General features: G+C 50.8%; 1 protein-coding gene and 1 long non-coding RNA gene across 5 annotated transcripts; one reads left to right on the forward strand and one right to left on the reverse strand.

Annotated features, from left to right (window-relative positions):
* Positions 1 to 3,426: 3,426 nt before the first annotated feature.
* On the reverse strand, positions 3,427 to 20,696 carry Unc45a (unc-45 myosin chaperone A). 4 transcript variants are annotated; one of them, XR_004123187.1, is made up of 23 exons: positions 20,542 to 20,696; positions 20,155 to 20,365; positions 19,272 to 19,734; positions 18,971 to 19,132; positions 18,723 to 18,759; positions 18,248 to 18,423; positions 16,326 to 16,418; positions 15,706 to 15,873; positions 13,985 to 14,153; positions 13,391 to 13,561; positions 12,476 to 12,647; positions 11,094 to 11,394; positions 9,428 to 9,522; positions 8,647 to 8,788; positions 8,176 to 8,316; positions 7,867 to 7,994; positions 7,596 to 7,662; positions 7,090 to 7,203; positions 6,770 to 6,885; positions 5,658 to 5,775; positions 5,396 to 5,551; positions 3,724 to 5,240; positions 3,427 to 3,527 (listed from the first exon to the last, which is right to left on the reverse strand). XR_004123187.1 is itself a non-coding variant. In XM_031387119.1 (22 exons), the coding sequence occupies exons 3-22, from the start codon at positions 19,320 to 19,322 to the stop codon at positions 4,983 to 4,985; spliced, it is 2,790 nt and encodes a 929-aa protein (XP_031242979.1). In that variant the 5' UTR covers positions 19,323 to 19,734; positions 20,155 to 20,365; positions 20,542 to 20,695; the 3' UTR covers positions 4,649 to 4,982. The 4 variants fall into 4 exon arrangements, 3 of the variants coding, with proteins under 3 accessions (XP_031242979.1, XP_031242978.1, XP_031242980.1); XM_031387119.1 differs by lacking the exon at positions 3,427 to 3,527 and having other exon boundaries at positions 4,649 to 5,240; positions 19,317 to 19,734; positions 20,542 to 20,695; XM_031387118.1 differs by lacking the exons at positions 3,427 to 3,527; positions 20,155 to 20,365; positions 20,542 to 20,696 and having other exon boundaries at positions 4,649 to 5,240; positions 19,272 to 19,760.
* On the forward strand, positions 5,106 to 11,761 carry LOC116102461. The gene is made up of 2 exons (XR_004123188.1): positions 5,106 to 8,724; positions 11,142 to 11,761. It is a non-coding gene; the product is annotated as an uncharacterized LOC116102461 (long non-coding RNA).
* Positions 20,697 to 21,617: the final 921 nt, after the last annotated feature.

Consider the following 21,617-nt stretch of genomic DNA (forward strand, 5'->3'; position numbering starts at 1 on the left):
GGTGTGGACTAAGGGATGCAAGATTAAGGTTGCAACCCAGGGAGATTCTTGCAAACAGGACACCTCAGAAACACTGGAGAACCTGGCCTTTCCAGGGGCTGCAGCTGTATTACCTGTAATATAGAGACAGGATACCTTCCTAGTCTCCAGGGCAAACGTAGTTCATCCCACTACTGTCCGCTGAGCAGAGCTTTGGCCAAAGGTCCTACCAGATTTGTGACTATTGAACTGTTTGCAGCTGACCACTTCTTCCACTTTTGGCTCAAATCCAGCATACAACTGTAAAAAACATTATGTGTCTTTTAAGTCAAACTTGTATTCAAGGCAAGGAAAAATAATTTTTTTAAAGATTTATTATTGGGGGTGGGGTGGGTGGAAAGACCGCTCAGTGGTTAAGAACATTGACTGTTCTTCCAGAGGTCCTGAATTCAACTCCTAGCAACCACATGGTGGCTCACAACTATCTGTGATGGGATCTGATGGCCTTTTCTGGTGTGTCTGAAGACAGCTACAGTGTACTCAAACACATAAAACAAATTAATAAATTTTTTTTAAAGTGGTTTAAAAAAAAGATTTATTATTTTGGGCTGGAGAGATAGATGACTCAGTGGTTAAGAGCACTGGCTGCTCTTCCAGAGGATCCAGGTTCAATTCCCAGCACTCACATGGCAGCTCACACCTATCTATAAGTACAGTTCCAGGGCTTCCTACATCCTTACACAGACATACATGCAGGCAAAACAGCATGCACAGGAAATAAAATAATAAAATAAAGCGTTTATTTATTATATGTGTACAGACGTTTTTCCTGTACATCTGTCTGTGTACCACATTTGTGTCTAGTGTAACTAAAGGGCAGTAGAGGACATCAGATCCCCTGGTACTAGAGTTGTGAGCCATCATGTGGGTACTAGAATTGAACCCAGGTCTTCTGCAAGAACAGCAACGCTCGCTCTTACTCCTGCTTCTCTCCCTTGCCTTTTGCCCCTGTGTTCCCCCTCTCTCCCCCTTCCCTTCCCCCCTCTCTCCACGCGGTCATGGCTGGCCCCTACTTCTCTACTCTCTCCTTCTCTCTGCCTTTCTGTGCCTCTGCTACCCTCTTAACTCCCCTCTCCATCTCCTAAATAAACTCTATTCTATACTAAAAAACAAAAAGAACAGCAATGCTTGAGCCAGGCAATGGTGACGCATGCCTTTAATCCCAGCACTTGGGAGGCAGAGGCAAGTGGATTTCTGAGTTCAAGGCCAGTCTGATCTACAGAGTGAGTTCCAGGACAGCCAGGGCTACACAGAGAAACCCTGTCTCGAAAAGCCAAAAAACAGCAGTGCTCTTAACCACTGAGCTTCCCCACCCTCTTTTATTTTGAGACAGGCTCTCTCTATGCAAGCCTTTGCTGTCCTGGAACTCACTATGTAGAACAGACTGGCTTCAAACTCACAAAGATCTTCTCATCTCTGACTTCTAGTGCTGAAATCAAAGGCATGTGCCAGTACTTCTATACCTGGCCTGGGATTTAGATCTTAATCTCCCTGTACCTTGTAAGACTATTTTGAAAACGTTTTACACACACACACACACACACACACACACACACACACACACACACACACACACACGCGCGCGCGCGCGCGCGCGCGCGCCAGTAAACCCTTTGTTTTCTCAAAGTCCCATGACCAGTGACCCTTTTCTCTTTCCTCCTTAATTTCCATGGACTAAGTTTTGAAAGACTACCCAATTTAGGGCATGGTGTGGTGGTGCACACTTTTGATCCCAGTACTTGAGAGGTAGAGGCAGGTGGTTCTCTGTGACTCTGAGGTCAGCCAGAGCTACATAATAGATACCTTGTCTCAAAACAACAGAAAGACCAGCCAAGTGAATAATACTGTAAAATCAGACCCCAGCCAAGGTGGGAAGGAGTCCACCTGGGTGAGAGGAAAACCAAGTATGTTTCTCATCTTTGTGTTCTGCTCTTCCCAGCTTAAGTGGTTGTTTGGGGTCCCGGAGTCGCCTCACAAACCACACGAACACCAATCTCAGTGAGACAAGGAGAGTTTATTGAGCATTTGCCCCAGGACTGATCAAACAGGGCCACAGTCCACATTCGGGAAATGAACTGTGACCCTAAGTTATTCTACAAGGCTTTTAAGCCTAAAATCCACAAACATCCGTGCCAGCATAGGAGGTTTCCTTAGGAACAGGTCTTTGTTGTACACTTATCCTGCTCCCATTGGTTGGAGTATTCAACTGTGGCAGAGGACCTATGTTGTTCAATATTCATGTCTCAACTTGTCTACCAGGACAGGACTTGTCTAACATTCATGTCTTAACTTACCAACCAGGATTAGTTACCCATATATATGTTTCTTTCTAGGATGTCAGTTCCCAGGGAGGTCTTGGGAACTTAAACTTACTTGGCCCCTACTCAAAATGGAATTCTTATTCCAAAAAAGTTTCTTATATTGGCGCAGGTGTCTCTCTTACCTTGGGGTCCATCCAGGGGCAGCTTATACCATAAAAGTGTATACACAGGTGCAGGAAGTGCTGTGGGGCGGTAGTTTGGGGCTCAAGGGTAACTATACAAAACAGTTCTACTTACTTCTACCATGATTGGTCCCCAAGGGCACAGAACATAACAGTATATAATCAATCTTGGCATTATAAGGTTCCTTAGGCACAGCAGAAACATATGAGAAAGTCTCCTTATAATGGCAGGCTGGCCAGTAACTGTCACCTAGGCCTTAACCTTCCATCTAGGCCTTAACAATGGTCTCTTGCTTCGCAACCCAGAACTTATTATTAAATACCACAAGGGAACTGTGAGGATTCCTAACCCTGATTTGCGTGGGAGATCAGATACAGCACTAGGATCTGAGGCCCACAGCTCCAGCTTCCTAACCTTGAGAACTTTAACCCCGAGTCTCCATTCAAATCGGCTCCATTTACTTCAGATACCCAATCGCGCAGCGAGTGTGGAGCTGAGCCAAGTCCAAGGGATTTATAAGCCTCCTCCCAACAGGCAGAATAAACACCCAGGACCTAGGTGTGCATGCTTGGGCACCTGAATCCTATCGCACAACTTCAGTTTTACACAGCGGGTGGGGGCATCATTGCTTGTATCTACTTAGCAGAATTGTTTGCAATAAGTAAAAATCAAAATTTAAAGCTGGACAGTGGTGGCACACGCCCTTCACCCCAGCACTTGGGAGCCAGAGGCAGGCGGATTTCTGAGTTCGAGACCAGCCTGATGTACACAGTGAGTTTCAGGACAGACAGGATTACACAGAGAAATCCTGTCTCGAAAAAGAAAAAGAAAAAAGAAAAAAATCAAAATCTAAGTGGCAACAGTCTTAGCTTAATAAATGCAATAGCATTTAACGACGAAAATGACCATTGGCTCTTACCGGGTTTCAGAGGCATTTGGACAATTTCCACTGGACCTTACTCGGTCGTTTATTCTTTCAAGAAGTCTTTGTTAGCGCGTATCTTTTGGCTTAATGAGGTGACTATCAGCCCCAGGGAGCTCGCGCTGAAATAGGGAGACAGTCGCACGGTTCCAAATGCAACGCCACTTCATTCGAATGGATCAGAATTTTACAGACACTCTCAAGCTTCTTAAGTCAGATCTGAGACCACAGCTCCTGAATCCCCAACCAAGGAAACCTTTAACCTTCTCCTTGCCCCTGTACCCTCAACCCATCAGGAAAGCCCTTTAAGCGGGAAACCTTGAAAACGAAGAGCGTGTTGTAGTGCGCGGCTCCGGAACAGATCGCAGGCGGGGCCCCGCGCCAAGCAAAGCGGTCATTGGGTGTGGCAGCTTTTCAGAGCCAATCGTAGGCACGAGCGGTGACGTCATCACTGGGGCCCGCCGGACGTACGCACGTGCGCCGGGTTACCTGCCGCTAGGCAGTGGGCCAAAGTCTCCTGTGGGCGCCAACGCCAGTGGACGCAGTTGGAACCACTGAGTGAATACTCATGAAGATTCGAGGGGAACAGCGGGCGAAGACCAAGCCCTGACATCCTCCATTCCCTTTGAACAAGGAAGGAGGTGGTTCACTACTGAACAAGCGCAGGACCGACGGCCAAACCGGAAGCGGTAGTATCAGTGCCTTCACTGATTGGCCCAGGCTCTGTCACTTACTTGTACTGAGCCAATGAGTCTCAAGCTTGGACTCGGGGCCTCTAAGAAACTGGTGTTCCTAGGTAAGGAGAATTAACCTGGCACAACTACAGAAAAATTTATTTTCCCCGAGGGAAGCGCACACTGACTTCAAATTCCAAACACAGACTACGCAGAAAACTCACAATATCATGACAAATGTATCCAAGGGCCAGCATATAAGACTACCATTAAATGACACTGAAATTTGATCAGTTTCCCAAGCTTTAGGCTAACACAAAGACGTAGAAAGAGCCCAGGCTGGGTGATGGCACTTTGTGATGCCCACTACTCTAAGGGCTGAGAAAGGATTATCAGTTTGAAGCCAGCCTGACCTGCCCATATTAAGGCCTTGTCTACAAAGACCCTCCATGGGCCCGCTGGCTTCCTTCTCTTACAGCGACAGTACTCTGCAGCACACTTTGCTGGTGCCAGCTGCTGCTCCAGAACGTCCCACCCTCAGCAGCCCTGCCTACACAACAAACACAAGCTTTAGTTCCACATGCTTTATTAGAGGGACGAGCCTGCTGGCAGGCTCTGGTGCTGCTCCCAGCTTGTGAGGATGCTGCTGTGCCCTTCCTTCTTGATGCCCATAATCCACAGGTTTGAATGAGATGCGCGTTCCTCATTCCCAGCTCTCTACAGTACAGACAGGGCCCTTCTGAGTGTGGCAGGGCAGGGCTGTGTGGTGTGTGTCCTCAGAATAGAGAACACCGAAGTGCAGCTGTGGAGGAGAGGCAGGTCCTGTTGGCCCAGCTGCTTCTATCTGGACTCTTAGAGCTGTGATGGGTGACAGACGCATGAGCTGTGGGCCCGGGCCGATCCTCACTCTCCATCCTGGTTGGGTTGGATGAGTCTATATTCCACTGCCTTCTCCAGACAGGCCCCAGCAGCCCTAGTGACCGGGCTCTCCTCGCCCTTGGCCAGCACTGACAGGATCTCCAGGACCTCGCTCTCCATCAGGGTGCTGGCCATCTCCTTCGAGGACTCCATCATGTTCAGCACCACCACAGTGCCCCGGTGCTGCAGCTCCTGGTTGGGGCTTAGAAGCAGGGCCTGCAAGATCTCCAGCCAGTGTGTGGTCTGTAGGAAATGGCGGGTGTGAAGACTCAGCAACTGGCTCGACCCTGGCAGAAAACACATCTACGCCCTAGGAGCTCCCCGACAGAACAGCAATACCAATATGTAGGGAACTGCTAGCCCCTCATCCGCCTCCCCTGCCGAGAGCAGGCACTAACCACTTGTGGGATACGGCTGCAGAGGGAGGGCCGCATGGAGGTGAGCATGGCCAGGCCGCCGGCAGCAGCCCTCCGCAGGAGCTCATCATCCTCTCCGCTGTACAGCACCAGCAGCTTCAACCGGTCATTGCCCTGGGCTTCGAAGAGATCCTGCACCTGTGAGCAGATGGAGGCAAGGACCATGCTACCAGGGCCCAAAGCCGAGTCAAAGTGCAGGGACGCTAGCACCTCTGTCATAGTGACCAGCTGGACCAACCCTCACCTCTTTGCTCATGGCTAAGTTACACATGCACTCTGTAGCTGCCCGGCGGATCATCTCATGCTCCTCAAACATGTAGCCCTCAATCATAGGCACAGCTTTCTCCTTCAGGATCTTCTGTCTGCAGGGCGAAGTTGGAAGGGCATGTATGACTAGAGTCTTCATATCCATAGCTGCCACCCTATTCTAGGTGGCAGAGCCCTGGGCTGAGGTTCTCCCTTAGCAATGCCCAAAGACCTTCCTGTACTGCTTATGAACTGCAGCGCTTTCTAGCCTTCTGGCCTGGCTAGAAACAGCATGGGGTCATTAAGCATCCTGGAAATTACCAAAGCAGGGCAGTTATAAAGATGGCTCGGTAAACATCAATCATTTGAGCACTAAGTCGGCCCAAGTTGCTTGACTTATTTCACCTGATGCTCATCATAACCCCAGGTTTGAATTACCTTCCTTAATGCTCACTGTACTCCATGTATAGTGCAGGGGTGGCTACCATCACTATTTAGCCAAAGCAGAAACCAGGCTGCGTGGTGAGTGGTATGTTCAAGGTCACAATTAGTACTAACAGCTAATACACGTTCACTGTGACTATGGCCAGGACCAGATACTGTGAGCTAAGGGCTTTCGGGAGAGGTCAGGGAGGCAGCCTTTAAGGGTTAGGGTTAGGGTTAGGGTTAGGGTTAGGGTTAGGGTTAGGGTTAGGGTATTATAGCCTAGCCTGGCCTAGAACTCACAGCCAATCTTCCTCCCATGGTATGAGCCCACACCCACTTGTGCCTGTTAAAGAGTTTTATAAGCATTTTCTCAGCAAACTCTCCATGCTCCTACTTCATGGGTTAGACACTTAACTAACACAGAGTGGAAACTGACACAGAATGACTTAAAGGCTCTCTTAGGGTTGGTTATACAGTAAGCCAATGAGAGGAAGTAGAGGGCACAGTCAGGGCCCCAGAGCTTCACCCTGCCTCCCTTGGCATGACTTTTTCATCCATGTGCCGCAGGAGTCACTGTGAGGCACAAAAAATGATCAGGAACTGGCTTCCAAACTACAGAGTAAGTAATTGAAGCTCACCCAAAACCCCATGCCAAGACCCCCCACCCCACCCCTGGGACCTTACCTGAGCCTCTCGCTGATCCCTGCCAGGTTCGTTAGGGCCATGAGGGCCTCAAAGTTCTGCAGTCCTGAGCAACTGAGGTGCAGTAGAGAGACAAGGGGCCGGACTACTTCGTAGATCTGTGATAGAACCCTGCCTATCAGTGCTCACCCAATCCCAGGGACCCCAGCAGGGAGCCCACCCAAGTGGGCTCTATGACTGTCCCCTGCCCCAGGACTCAATAAAACTGCTGTTTCCCTGCTGGTCACGGGAGGAAGCCAGGCCAAGGGCCATCAGGGCATAACGAAACAGGAGGGGTCACAGTTGGGCAAGCAGACACGTACCCGCTCACCAGGAAAGGTCATCTCTGGGTTAGAGGTGATGGTCAGCTTGGCAAGAGCCTGGGCTGCCTTCGTCTGCCCAACATCAGTGCCTTCCAGGGCCAGCGGGATCAGAGCCTGTCAAACAGTCCCAGCCCTGTCGATGCCCAGGCTGGCCTTGGGAGCACAAGGTCCCAGCCATCCATCCTGACTACACCCTCCCTCTTACTCTCTTCTCGGGCCTGAGAGCACTCCCTACTCAGACTCCTCTCACTCTGAGGTCTCTCGTTAAAACTACCCAAACCTTCCTCAACCACCTATTAGGTACTAAACATGGGTTGTGCTGGGCCCTGGGGCCACAGAGGGAAAAGGAAGCAAACTCAGGATCTTTATGGGTCCAAAGGACTCTGAGGAGCCTGTCTACAGAAGCATCACATCCTGCTGGTTACTATTAGTGTCCTCCAAGGCCAGCAGCCACTGAGAGATGTTTTATAGGTGGATGGCTCAGGGTCAGGAAGGAGTCAGCTTACCTTGCCCCCTCCCTGGGCAACCACAGTACCTCGATCCTCCACCTCCTCCACCAAAGCCAGGAAGACCCTGCCGGGAGCAGACATGGTGGGTGAGTGGGGCCCAAGCTCTGGCAGGCAGGCATTTCATTCCTTTTTTTTTAGACAGGGTTTTTCTGAATAGCCCTAAGCAAAGTAAGGCAGCCAAGTGCTCTAAGGCCCACACAGCACAGCACCCACTTCTACAGGCACACTGCAGGCTGAGGCAGGAGTTAGCAGAGGCAGGCCGGCCTACCTGGAGAGTAGCTCCCTACAGGAGTTTGTCAGCACAGGGCTCTCTGTCTTCACCATACACGTCATGGCTGACACCACACCTGCTGCCAGCAGCTTCTTCACACGAGCGCGCACGAAGCTCGGTTTGTCCTGTGAGAGGAGGCAGTCTGGGAGGGAGCCCTGGCTGGCTGGGTGGGAAAACAAGTAGCCAACACAGAGCTTGGGAACAGCCAGCGCAAAGGAAAGCTCTCTGCTGAGGAAACTGCTGCCAATAACTGGGAGCCCCCCGCCCCTACCGCCCCAGCCCCAGGCCTGCCCAGCATACCCATACCTTAGGGTGCTGTTCTGGAACGTGCTGCTTGGCATACTTGGCCAGCTCCACCATCTTGGGGTCAGGCTCCTCATAGTCGTAGCTATTGGTGCAATTGACCAGTGCTGAGCCTACGGCAAAGAGCACTGACCTTTCTTCAGACTGCCAGGAGAGAGAGGGGTATTCAGCAGGGCACTCTCAGCAGAGCAACCCAGCTCAGAGCAGCTGAGCCAGGCCTCCATCCCACCCTCCGGATAGAACCCAGGGGAAGACTGAGCACCTGCTCCAACCCCAGACTCAGAGCCCACACTCCTGGCTCCTTAACCCCTCCACAGCAACTGTGCTTCCAGATACTACAGGCACCAAGGTCACACAATGCAGCCGGCTCTGCTTCCCCAGGATCACAGGGACATTGGTGTGACCTGCTAAGGCCTGGTAAGCGCTCATCCTAGATGCTGCCCCCAGGCTGAGAGCAGAAACCCGCAGAACTACCCTGCTGAGCTGGAACAGGGCCTTCAGAGCAGCCTCGTCCTCCACAAACTCCTCCTTCACATCAGCATCAAAGGTGAGGTAAGCTAGGCCCTCCACTGCCCAGCGCCGAGTACCCGCATCAATCTGGTCATTGCATAGCCACCTAGGGACACGTATGATCGTGAATGGCAATCAGAGGTGTGAAGCAGAAGCCAGCCATGGTACAGGTATGGGCCTGAGATCTCAGCGCTCGGGTGGCAGAGGCAGGAGGGTCACAAGTTCTAGGGCAGTTTGGGTTTAGTGAGACCCTATCCCCAAAAAAACAAGCAAAAAACCAACCAAACAAAAAAATACAACAGCAAATAATAGTGGAAGAAAGAAGGAGTAACCTGGACAAAGAGGAGACGCAGGGGTTTGGGTCTCCCCTCGACAGTCACTTACGAGGGAGGATCTAGGGGGATTTGTCTAAGGGAAAGCAGCTCCTGCCTGAGACAGAGGGCCAGAATAAAGGAGCTCTACCTTCCACCCACACCCTTTTTAATATCGTGCGTGTGTGCATGCGCCCTTGGTGGAGAGTCTCTTGCAGTAGCTGAAGCTAGGCTAGCAGTCAGCAAGCCCCCATGACCCATCTGTCTCTGCCCACCACAGCAAAGGTGTAACAGGAACATGGGTAACCACACCCAGCTTTTCGATAAGGGAGCTTGGGATTCAAACTCAGGCCCTCACCCTTGCACCCACTGAGCATCTCTACAGTCCCACCCCCTCTTAAGGCCTGTCCCAGAAATGGAGAAATAGGACTCACTTTCGGCACTGCTTGGCCAGTTTGAGAGTAGAGCCTTCGGCAAACTGCTTCATGCTAAAGTCAGTCCCTCCAGCTGACCCGAGCTTACAGAGTCCCTGGAGGAAGAGGACAAGACCAGCTGGTTGGTACCTAGGATGGAGACTACAGCCTGGCTCTCTTACCAGGCTCGGGATCCTTCCAAGGCCCTCTGTCATTGCTCTAGAAAGACCACAAACATGAATTAATCAACAAGCTCTCCATAGGTGACACATGGAGTGTTAGGCAGCGGCTACCTCCTGAAGCAGGCACAGGACACAGTAACTGGTAGAAACTGACACCTAGTACCCTGAGTCTATGCCCTTTCCACATTCATTCCCGCTCTACCCCATGACTTATTCTGTCCCTTTCACGTCACAAAAAAAGGACTTTGTGCCAGACACAGGGGCTCATACCTACAATCCCAGCCTTTGGAAGGTAAAGGCAGAATGATCCAAAGTTTTAGGCCAGCCTTGGGTCTCTAATGAATCTGGGGCCAGCCTGGGTTATATAAGCCAGCCCTGGCTCAAAAGAAAATAAAAAGGCTCTGTACAAGTACTTGAGCCATGTCCTAAATCCTCCTAAGACAGAAACCCAGGACTAATTGCCCGTGCTAGCTGGTTTCTTTGTTAACTTTACACAAGCTGTAGTTATCTGGGAACAAGGGACCTCAGTGGAGGAATGGCTTCCATCAGATAGCCTGTAGAAAGGCCCAGGCCATTGGTGGTGGTGCCATCTCTGGAAGGTGGTCCTGAGGTGTACAAGAAAGCAAACTGAGGACGCACGCCTTTAATCCCAGCACTTGGGAGGCAGAGGCAGGTGGATTTCTGAGTTCGAGGCCAGCCTGGTCTACAGAGTGAGTTCCAGGACAGCCGGGGCTACACAGAAAAACCCTGGTTTGGTTTTTTTTGGGTTTTTTTTTGTTGTTGTTTTTTCGAGACAGGGTTTTTCTGTATAGCCCTGGCTGTCCTGGAACTCACCTCTGTAGACCAGGCTGGCCTCAAACTCAGAAATCCACCTGCCTCTGCCTCCGAAGTGCTGGGATTAAAGGCATGTGCCACCACCACCGCCCGGCAGAAACCCTGTCTTGAAAAACCAAAAAAAAAAAAAAAAAAAAAAAAAAAAAAAAAAAAAAGAAGAAGAAGAAAGAAAGAAAGCAAACTGAACAAGCCATGAGGAACAAGCCAGTAAGCCAGCATTCATTCATGGTCTCTCCTTCAGTTCCTGCCCTAGGTTCCTGCTCTGCTTCCCCCTTTCAAAGAAAGCTGTAATATGAAAGAACACTTTCCTCCTCAAGTTGTTTTTGTTTGTGGTGTTTGTCACAGCAATAGACAGGAAGCTACAACAATGCCCACGAAGGAGAACCAGACCCTACAATGATAGCTACAGCTGGCTCATGGAAGCCTAGAAAGGCCTCAAACACACAGTTTCTGCTTCTCCATGGGCCTTTTTAACCAGCAAGGGGACAGTGTGAGGCACTGTACATTCCTAGGCATCCTCTGTACCTGGATCATCTCCCACTTGATCATAAGCCCTTCAGTGGCAAGAGCCAGGCCACACCTGGAGCCCCAGTGAGGTCCTGTGTGTACCTTCACCTACAGGACTGAGGCCGCCCCAGGAGGCACAGCTGACCTGTCCCCTCCTATCTCACCACTAGCGCTCTGATGCGAATGCTGTCCCTCTCGCTGCCTTTGTACAGGTCCTTGAGCAGCGAGACGCCGTTGGCAGTGATGAAGGAGGCCCGCTTGGCTTTGCCGGCTGCGTGGATCAGCGCCTCCACTGCCACCAGCTGTTCTTCCTCCTGCTCTGAGGCGCACAGAGCGATCACGCTCTCCATGACACCACTCAGCTCTAAGGCCCGGTTGCCAGCGTCACATGGGCCCTGCAGAAGGCAGGACACTGTCTGGATGGCTCGCAGCTTCCCGGCCAGCCCTCGGCCCTCAAACCAGCTCCTGAGGGGCAGAGTTAGAGCTGTCACTTCGAAGCACACACAAGGGGCCTCTTCTCCCCGCCTCCCTTACAGTAGGCACGCACTTGGTGCTAGATGGGAAGAAACAGCATGAAAAGCTGCCAAGGGAAGCCTGACCATCCAGCCACAACAGTAATCACCAAGCTCCATTACTGCCCTCCACCTGGGCCTAGCTGGTGACACTCTGCCAAACACAGCTTACTCTCAGACATATCGTCTGGTCCCATTCCATTCCTGTACTACTTAAGATCCCATTGTAAGCTACTGCCATCTTTTCCCATCAGCTGTCAACCCTCAAGGGTAGACTGTCACGTCTACTTCTTGGGGTATAAAAGAAATCCAGTGTTTGACTCATGTGTCATGCGTGACACATCTGCTGCAGTTTTCCTGGTGTCGTGACTTTGGAATAAGAAGTAAGTTTTGAGCTGGATACACTGGCAGACAACTACATGTCCTGGCTACTCTGTAGCCCAGGAGTTCTAGGCCAGCCTGGGCTACATAGCAAGATTCCCATCTTAAATGATAGGGTTTGGTTGTTTGAATGAATGGCTTCCATAAATTCATATATTTGAATGTTTGGTGTGTAGTTGGAGGGACTCTTTGGGAAGGATTAGAAGGTGTGGCCTTGTTGAAGGAGGCGTGGCACTGGGGATGAGCTTTGAGGTTGCAAAGCCCACTCCTTCCAAATTAGTGGGTGCTCTCTCTGTCTTTGTTTTTCTCTCTCTGTCTCTGTCTCTCTCTCTCTGCCTCATGGCTGTCTCAACATGTACACTCTCAGTTATTGCTCCAGTACCATGCCTGCTTGCTGGCTGCCAATCTCTCTGCCATGATGGTTATAAATTCTACTCATCCCCTGAAACTATAAGCCCCTAATAGACTCTTTTACAAGCTGTCTTGGTCACGGTGTCTCTTCACACCAATAGAAAAGTGACTAAACCCTGGGGTGGGAGTGCTAGGGACCATTTTAGCATCCTAGTCCTCCCTTAGGGTTGCCCTCCACGATGAAAGCCCATCCACTTTCTTGCTGGCAGCCCTGGCAATAGGAGAGATACACACTCCCTCACCTGATGTAGTTCTCACAGAGTCGGTGGAAGTTCTCCCGCTCGGCATCACACTTCAGATCATCAAACAGCTTGCTGAGGAGGATGGAGGCACTCATGCGGCTGTTTGCTGTCACCGTGAGCTCCCCAGCAGCATCCTGCAGGGAGCCCCCCACTTCCAGAATCTTTTTCAGACCTGGAAAGAGAACCCATTGAGACAGTAGAACATTGGTGCCAATCCCTAAAGGTAGAGACAGCCCAGGAGATGCAGAGAAAAGCAAGGCCACCTCCCTCAGCCAGGAAGGTCAGAGTTCAAACAGGGGCATGACAGTGTGACTCGAAGGAGGAAACAGAAGCAGGCTCAAAGGACCACTGCAGAGGGCTGCCAGGCAGAGAGGGCCTTTACAAGTCCTCTCTTACTTGTCTTTTTGGAAAGTGAAAAGTGTAAATTGCTACGTTATGACTTAGTTTTCTTTTTCTCCAAGTGTAGTAATGATACATAAACACTAAGAAAAACTTCAAACAGGCCAGTGAGATGGCTCAGCAGGTAAAGGTGCTGGCTGCTAACTCTGGCTGACCTGAGTTTGATACCCAGGACCCACATGGTAGGAGAAAATCAACCTCGGCTTGTTGCTTGTTCTCCTGATTTTCATCAGTGTCACAGCACTTGAACACAGACACACACACACAATTTCAAGTAGAGAAAAATGAGACTGCCTTTATCCTGACCTTCTTCAGGACTGTCCAGTGTACACACATCTGTACACTGACACATATGACAGACATAAACACACAACTGGAGGGTCTCACAGGCCACAGGAGGGCACCTCAGGGAAACTCATCACTGTGTGCGACTGTGTGCGAATACTTTTCTTGTCAGTCCTACAGAAAAGTAGGTCTCAGACACCCATGCACATTTTTCTAAACTGTACCACCTACCTTGATCAATGACCCAGAGTGTGAGGCTATTGTTGGGGTCCTTCGGCGACTTCCGGGGTACCATTTTAATGAGGAGGGTCAGGGCATTGTCACGGCCTTGGCCAGAGACCCCCGCCTCAGTCAGTAGCTCCAAGAGGTTACTGATGAGAACCTTCAGCTCCCGGGCAGGATCTGACAACAATACACATTAGTGATCAATGTCCACGACATAATGGGCTCAGGCCTCCACACAAAGACTAAACAGCGCAACAGAGAAAGGTACGCTAGTGGGCTCTGCAGTGAGCCAGTTTTTAGAGATTTAGGCAAAGGAGGCTTCCCTCCTGGGTTCTGAGCTGAGCCCACCTCTCTCCTCAAACACCCTGGGTATTAGACAGAGTCCAAGTGCTACCTGGCAAGTTCTAAACCAGCTTGTTCTACAGTGAGACTTTGTTTCAGCAAAACAAAACAAGAATGTAGGGTACAATATCACAACTAAGCCACATTCCTGAACAACCTGGAAATGCGTATCTCACCCTGAAAGACTAGCTGGGCGGGCTCAGCCTCATCCCACTCCATAACACTACCATCCAAGGGACCAGACCTGCTTCCACTCACCCACAATGATGGCACCTTCTTTGCCTCGGAAGCCTTTCTTGACACCTTCCTTGAGGGCATCAAACATAACCTGCAGCAGGTGGCAGGCTGCCAGCGACACGGCCTGGTTTTCCACACCCAGGATGGAGACGACTCTCCGAGTTCCCAGGACACTCAGGGTAGCCACTGTCTAGGGAGGGAAAGAGTCGGACAGAGGCTCTGGTTGGTAAAGGGGAGCCATGGTGATTCTTTTTTTTTTTTTTCGAGGCAGGGTTTCTATGTGTAGGCCTGGCTGTCCTGGAACTCACTCTGGAGACCAGGCTGGCCTCGAACTCAGAAATCTGCCTGCCTCTGCCTCCCAAGTGCTGGGATTAAAGGCGTGCGCCACCACCACCCGGCTTACCATGGTGATTCTTAATGGCGAGTTAGTGAGTGCTGTCAGAAAATAAGCCAGCACCTGGGTGGAAGGGCCAGCTCCAAGGAAAGAAGGTGTATCTAATGGTTATGACCTGGGGTTGTGCCATGCTTCCTGGCTGGGCGGGTCTAAGGAAAGCATCTCATTGGGTAGTGGTGGCATCATCTGCAATCCCAGACAGAGACTGGAATAGCAGTCTAGGACAGCCAAGGCCACATATCCAGACAGTGTCTGAAAACAAGAAGGAAGGGAGGAAGAAGAGGAAGAAGAGGAGGAGGAGGAATTCCAGAATCCTCATCTAACTTGACTCCTGTAGCTTAAGAGAAGACAAATCCCAGGAGTGGCTATTTGGTCTCATGTCTCCTCCAGAAGGAGGATCACCTTAACAGAGCTTCCTGATTGATGCCAGTTCCTTCCCAACCCCAACACTAAGGTCTACATGCACCTGAGGGTGTGAACACGCATGGGCAGAGCTGCAAGGCTTATTCATCTTCCTTGTAGGCCAAAGAGCCCAGGAGGCCTGACAGGCTCATCCCAGCTCACACAGACCTGTGTAGGAGCTAGAGGATGCTATGGGGTGTACATGGTTTGCCTAGTCTAAGAATAGCCCAGGCTTGGCCTCAAGTGATTTCACTGACTATATCACAATCTACCCTTCTTGGAACTGGAGCTTCCTCTAAAAGCAATCAAGGAGCCCAGCAGGGCAGCACGTGCTGCAATCTCAGAGGGACCGTGAGTTCAAGGCAGCCTAGAATACGGAAGAAGACCCTGACTCTAAATAAGCACATTTATACACATAAAAGCATACTGATCAACCAGCAGCCAAGATCCTATCTCCTGGGTCTAGCCAGCACAGGCAAGAGCTGGGCTGTGGCCCAGGAGCAGGGCTATCCTTGCCAAAGTGTCCACGCCAAGACAACAATCCATGCTGCTAATCAGGTCACTAGACCTAAGAGGTGATGTTGGTGACAACACTGATCTCTCTCCTCTCCGGAGAAAAAGGAGTCAGGTCTTCATGGCACACTCAACGCCCCTTTCTGAGCAGCCTCGAGTGGGGCAGTGGCCAGGTGTCCCCTGAGGTAGTGCTCAGGTGTGACAGAGCCAAGTTTGTCCTTTCTGGTCCTACTCCATCCTAATGCGTGTGGGTCTTTTCTGTCCTTTTTATTTTTCCCCTCTGGTTGTGTCTATGTCACAAACAGACCTGCCTGTGCTTTAAGCTGTTTTTGGAACAAAATAAGAACTGGAAGAGCAGACAGGTAGGGGGCACTAGTAAACAAACAGACAGACATACACGGGAGCAATAGCTAGACTTCTCCACACCACATACCCGCGACTGGTGCTCAGAGCAAATGCCAACCAGTGTGCGCAGGGCTGCCAGCATGAGGTCAGTCTCTCCCGTGTCCAGCAGGCGTTGCAAGAGCTGGACCCCGTTGCTCCGGAAGATCTTCTCAGCTCCAGCATCCTCTCGGGCCAGTACCACAAGGTTCTGAGAAGCCTATACCAGAGGAGGTAGATTCTAATGTTGACACAACATTTATCCAAGGGCAGGGAGAGCAGAGAGGCCCTGACCTCCAGACCTCACTGCTTCTCCTTAGCATCTGAGAGGTGCCAGCTATAAACTCAACCTGTTGGAACTTCAGCTTCCCTCTCTTCAAGTGGACAGGAGAGCTTACTCTCCTGGGTGACGGCTAGAGTGGAGTCCCTAACAGGGACTCAAGAGCAAAGACAGCATCTCAGTCACACTGTGTGCCAGATCCTGGGTCCAGGTGGCCACCAAGGTGCTCTGTGAACCCCAGTTCCCGCTCCTTGCTTCACACTAAGGACTCAAGAGCTCCTATGCAGGAGGCACATCCCGAGGCTCAGCCTACAACAAAGCAGGCCAGCAGGACACCGGAGGCCCACACTAGTGAGCACAGGAGTTCTAGTGGCCCACTCCAGGACCCGTACCTTCTGCTTCTTCTCTGTGCCTTTTTCTTTGGGGTCCAACAGTATCTGAAACATCTGTTCTACTTTGGCATCTGTGGAGGACATGTACCGCACCTATGACAAAGCAACAAAGCACAGAATAAATCACCTTTCTTAGACAGACATGTCGGACTTCCTATGAGTTCTCCCTGACTCTCCTCCCTGGGAGGCTCAGAGCTCAGGGCCAGCAGCTAGCAACCATGGCAGGCAGGAAGAGACTTGCCATGCGTCTCCTCCTAAACCTCCCCAGGGCTGTTTTCCTCACTGAATTACCTCCTGCTTTGGCAAGAGGGCCTGCTGATGCTAAAGGAAGTGCCTTCAGATGGGGAGGCATTTTGTTAGTCATGAGGAAACTAGCTCCCAGTAGTGCCAGCGCCAGCTATCTACAGCAGCGTAACAGCACAGACATGCTCCTATGGCGCTGCACTTGACAGGCACAAGAGGCCAGGAAGGTTATGAGGTAGCTGCTAACACTCCTATTGATGATGTGTGTGTGTGTGTGTGTGTGTGTGTGTGTATGTGTATTAAAGCAAGGTATTTTTTGGAAAACCTCTTTAACCCCATTCTTTTCTTCCAACACAATACACACACACACACACACACACAAATTCTCTCTTTTCTTTCTTTTTAAATGTAGCCCAGGCTGGTGTTGAACTCATAAAGATCTGCCTGCTTCAGCTCCCTAGTGCTATGATTAAAGGTATACGCCACCAGGCTTGGTCTTTAGTGGATATTGGTTTTTTTTTTTTGAGACAGGGTTGGATATTGTCTTTTGTTGTTGTTTTTTTCAACTCAGGGTTTCTCTGTGAAACAGTCCTGGCTGTCCTAGAACTCACTTTGTAGATCAGACTGGCCTCAAACTCACAGAACTTTGCCTTTCTCTGTCTTTGGGATTAAAGGTATGCACCACTACCCCTGGCTTGGTGTACATCTTAACAGGATTTTATTTTTATTTTTTGTTGTTGGTTTTTTTTTTTGAGATAGGGTCTTAACATGTAGCCCTGGCTGTCCTGGAACTCATTCTGTAGACCAGGCTGGCCTCTAATCCAGAGGTCCACTTGCCTCTGCCTCTCAAGTACTGGGATTAAAGGTAGTGACACCACTGCCTGGCTTTTAATGAAAAGCTTTAATATTTTTCATTGGACTTAGACAGATTCACCCAAATGTTCCCAGACACAATACACTGTTTGGGCCATCACCTCACTGACAGAGTACTTTCCTATATGTACTACTGCATATTTTGCTTTTCCATCTACCAATCAGCAGAGCCCACTGTCTAGTCATACATGATCCATTTCTCAGAAACAGCACTGATCTAGTCTGTTTAATCTTTCTCTCATTGCTGGGCATACAGGCAAGTTCCAAGTCTCTCTTACTATAAACGAGACTGAAATAAAAGTCAGACGCCTGAAATTCCAGCACTTGGGAGGTGTAAACAGGAAGTCAAGGCCATCCACAGCTACACAGTCAGTCTAGGACTAGCCTAGGTTACGTGAGACCCTACCTAAAAAGGGAAAAATAAAAATGTTTTTGAAAGCAAGAAAATCAGGGGTTCAAGGCCAGCTTCGCTTCGGGCAGGTAGTGAGTCTAAGGTCATTGGGTGCTAACTAGATCATCAGATATTCATTTGCAACTTTGATATGCTAAAGCACTATAGCCTAATGGAGCCAAATCAATTCATACCTTCCCTAGGTGCTGTAAGAGTCCATATACCCATACTCCTTATATACCTGCCAAGGACAAAGTTCACATACACTGAAGAACCATGCTTTAAATTTGATTTCCTCCATCAGGCTGAACATTATTAATGTGTGTTTGTTAGCAGTAGCTCCTCTCTAGAGCACTGTATCTACATCCTTGACCCAGACCCAGACCCAGGCAATCCCCAACTTCTCTTCACATACCTTCTCCTGAATCTGGCCCCCAATGTTCCTCAGGGACTCCTGGAAAACTTTGTTCTTGGGTTCTAGGCTCACACATCTCTTCAGGTCGAGGACAGCCTGGTCCAGGCGGCCCAGCTTCTCTAGGGCTTGGCTTCGGCGATAAAGTGCTTTGACATCCCCACCGTCCTTTTCAATGGCTGAGCACAAACAGGAGCTCTATCAGCCCCCATGAGGCCACCACCGTCTCCAGGCAAGAGCAGGAGGGATAGATCTTGAGGGCCAAAGGAGGATAGGGGTACGAATGTGGAGCTCGGTGCTTCAGCCTCAGAAAAGGTGAGGGCAGCTGCAGAAAAGGAAAGGCCAGAGAAGTGGGAAAGCAAGCAGAAAGACGAGTGACTGGGACCAAAGGAGGAGAAAGGGATGGCTCGGTGGCCCCAGAGTCCTTGCCCACCACAGAAGACCCCAGTGCTCCATATGAGGGCCCACACCCCCCTACCTTTAGATGCCTCTGATTCTGCTTTGCTGTAATCTTCCTGTAAGAGAAAGATCAGGAGCCTAAGAGGAACTAATCGAGTGGCAATGACACCCTTGTTTTGCTGAGCCACCTGATCCCCAACTATCCATGCCTAAAGACCTCTGGCAATCGTCGGTGGCTGGAAATGCCCAGCTGGTGCGCAAACAGCAGTGGCTATGGGCAATCCCAGGGCCAGGTAGAACCAGGTTAGAGCAACCCGACCCCCTCACCAGCTTGAGGTGGCAAGCAGCCCGGTTTCGGTGCAGAATGGCCTGGTCCTGGGGCGTTGCGCCGAGACTCAGGGCCTGAGTGTAGGCGGTCAGGGCGCCCTCGTAATCTCCGCATTTGAACAGCTCGTTGCCCTCCTTCCGCAGCTGCTCGGCTGAGCTGGCCTGTGGAGAGAAAGGCGGTGGGCAGAGCAGCGCGGCTGGGAGAGGAGCCGGGTCGGGGCCGAGTCCCGTGGAGGTGACGGCGACCAGGTGCGAAGGCGCATGTGCGAAGGGGAGATGCCACAGGAGAATCAGTACGCACCCCGGGGTCGGAAGGTCGGGGCTCCGGGGTCCCCGGGCCACTCACAGTCATCCCGAAGCTGAGCTCCAAGAGCCGGTGCAGGAGCAGTCTCTGGAGCAAAGGTGGCCCTGGGCTCGGTGAGATGCCGGCGACTGCCCCGCCCCAGCTATGCGTCAGGGTTACGCCAAAGAAGGCGAGGCAAAGAAGAGGTTGCCTCTGTGCAGGGGCGGGGTACTCGGCCGCATTGCGCAGGCGCAGGCTCAGCCTCAGGCTCAGGCTCAAGGATGCTTTTACGAGCGCCTAGTCTGTTCCCACTGGAACCTGTAGGGGGCGCGCGGCAGAGGCCCGAACGGAAAGGCGACGGCAGCTGGAGTTTTGTCTTTCCCTCCGTCCCCGACCACGGCAGAAGTGCACGAAATCTGCAGTCATCAGTGCCATCAGCAGTAGACTGTAGATGCCCAGTGCTAGGAGCGGGCCTGGGCCTCTGGGGAGAGAGGAGAGAATCAAGATTGTATACTGGCTGCTACAAGACAGGGTTTACAGAGCCCAGAGTCCCGAGAAAGCATGGGATAAATACAGGCTGTATGCTATTATTTTGCATACAAATTTGGGAGCTCGAAAGTATCTTGAAGAAAAACGCGGCTAGATTGAGAATTAAACCTCCTACTCCAATGTGTCCATAGACTACAAGATCCTCTTTATTAACACGGTCCAAACCCCTTACGAAATAAAGCAGCTTCCGTTTCTTGTTCTTCATTTACAGAATTATTTGTAATTATGATTTAGTGACTTCCTCTCCACTAATCTGGAAACTACAAGTCTCCCACTGCAGAATTCAAGGACAGAGCCCAAGATGCTGGAGCACCCTGTCAGTGTTCTGTGAATCTAGGACTCAAGTTCTTACCTGAGGATGGGTGGGGGCTGAAGAGAAGACAGGTTTACTTGGTACAGGGCCTCAAATTCATCCAGGGTACAGCAGGAACCCCCGGCAGCCTGCAGATGGCAACAGTAGGCTTCCTCAGGAGTATCGGAGAGGCGAGGACAGAAAAAGCCAGGATAGAGGCGGCCTGAGGCATCCCGTGTAGTCTGGCACAAATGGGGGTGGTGAGCCAGTGCTGGAGAGAAGCAAGGCGTCTATAGAGAAGGGAGGCTACCCATATCCCCTTCACCCTGTTCAAAGTGCGAAATGGGGTCCAAGACCCTAACAGAAGAGGAGAGGAAGCTCTCTCCACCCCTCACCATCAGCTCTCCAGTACCCCAATCACCTCAGAAGATAGGGAAAGTATTATACCTGAGAGGTCGGTTGGCTGGGCAAGGTTCGTCCAACTGAATAGCAGTCCCACACACAGGCCTGTCAGCAGAAGCCCTGGACTCCTTCTCTGGAGGCCCATGAGAAGTCACCTCCACCTTAGTCGTAGTCCTAGGAACCCAGTATGGGCCCTAAGCCCTGGCTACAGACAATAAGAAACCTGAAATTAAAGTCCCAAGATTTTCAGGGGTGGAAACCCCTCTATTATAAGCTTGTAGAGAGAGGAGAGTGATTGGGTCCTGTCATCTGCTGGGAAAGGTGAGGCCTTTGGCTCCAAACTGCCTACGATTTCCTAAGCAGAAGGGCAGAAAGGAGTGCCAGGTGAGAAAGAAGGTGAGGCATTGTCAAAAAAAGAAAGAAAGAAAAAGAAAAGAAAGAAGAGAAGAGAAAGAAAGAAATGAAAAGAACATGTAAAGCCAAATGTGTTTCTATCTACCCATCCCTCAGCTTCTAGGTTGCTGTAGAAGACACCTTGGGAGCACGGACTATTCCATTTTAGGCCCCTGAGACCTCTGTTCAGCCTGTGGGGCAGCCCTCTGAAATGCTGCGACATGGCAACCACCAAGCTGTCATTAAGCTTCCCCACAGCCTCAGCTCCCCAGCTGCCAGCCCAGACACAAAGGCTGCCTGCCTGGAGGGATACACCTAGCAGCCGGCTCTCCCCATGTCTCGGAACCCTTTGGGGAGATGCCAAGGTCTTGCTTATCTTTCATACTTCAGAGCTGCCAACACTAAGACGGGATTTCTCCGGAAGATCCAAAGCTCGATGGCCAGGAAAGAGTGAAGGGCTATCCTAGTGCCTACCCAAGCTAGGCAACATTATGCTCCTGAAACATCAGGGACAAGACTCATTACCTCAAGGGCCCACAGCAGAGGTCTGGGGACTGAAGCAGGCTCCCTTATGGTTCAAGGGATTAATGCAGACTGTTTCTGTAGAAACAGTGCTGCCTCCCAGGAGCCCAAATCTGAAGCAATTAAGCAAGATCCAATTCTCCAGAAGGTCAAATCCTAGCATCTCTAGGGCCAAGATGTTAGGTTCAGATGCTCATGGTAACAGA

Source organism: Mastomys coucha, unplaced genomic scaffold (genome assembly GCF_008632895.1).
Source record: "Mastomys coucha isolate ucsf_1 unplaced genomic scaffold, UCSF_Mcou_1 pScaffold21, whole genome shotgun sequence".
NCBI lineage: Eukaryota > Metazoa > Chordata > Mammalia > Rodentia > Muridae > Mastomys > Mastomys coucha.

Coding starts and splice junctions, on each gene's coding strand:
- Unc45a (XM_031387118.1), bottom strand. CDS start 19,322: ATGACTGTGAGTGGCCCGGGGACCCCGGAGCCCCGACCTTCCGACCCC. Junction 18,760..18,970: donor CTGCTTGCCACCTCAAGCTG/GTGAGGGGGTCG, acceptor TTTCTCTTACAG/GAAGATTACAGCAAAGCAGA. Junction 7,995..8,175: donor TTCCAGAACAGCACCCTAAG/GTATGGGTATGC, acceptor CTCCTCTCACAG/GACAAACCGAGCTTCGTGCG.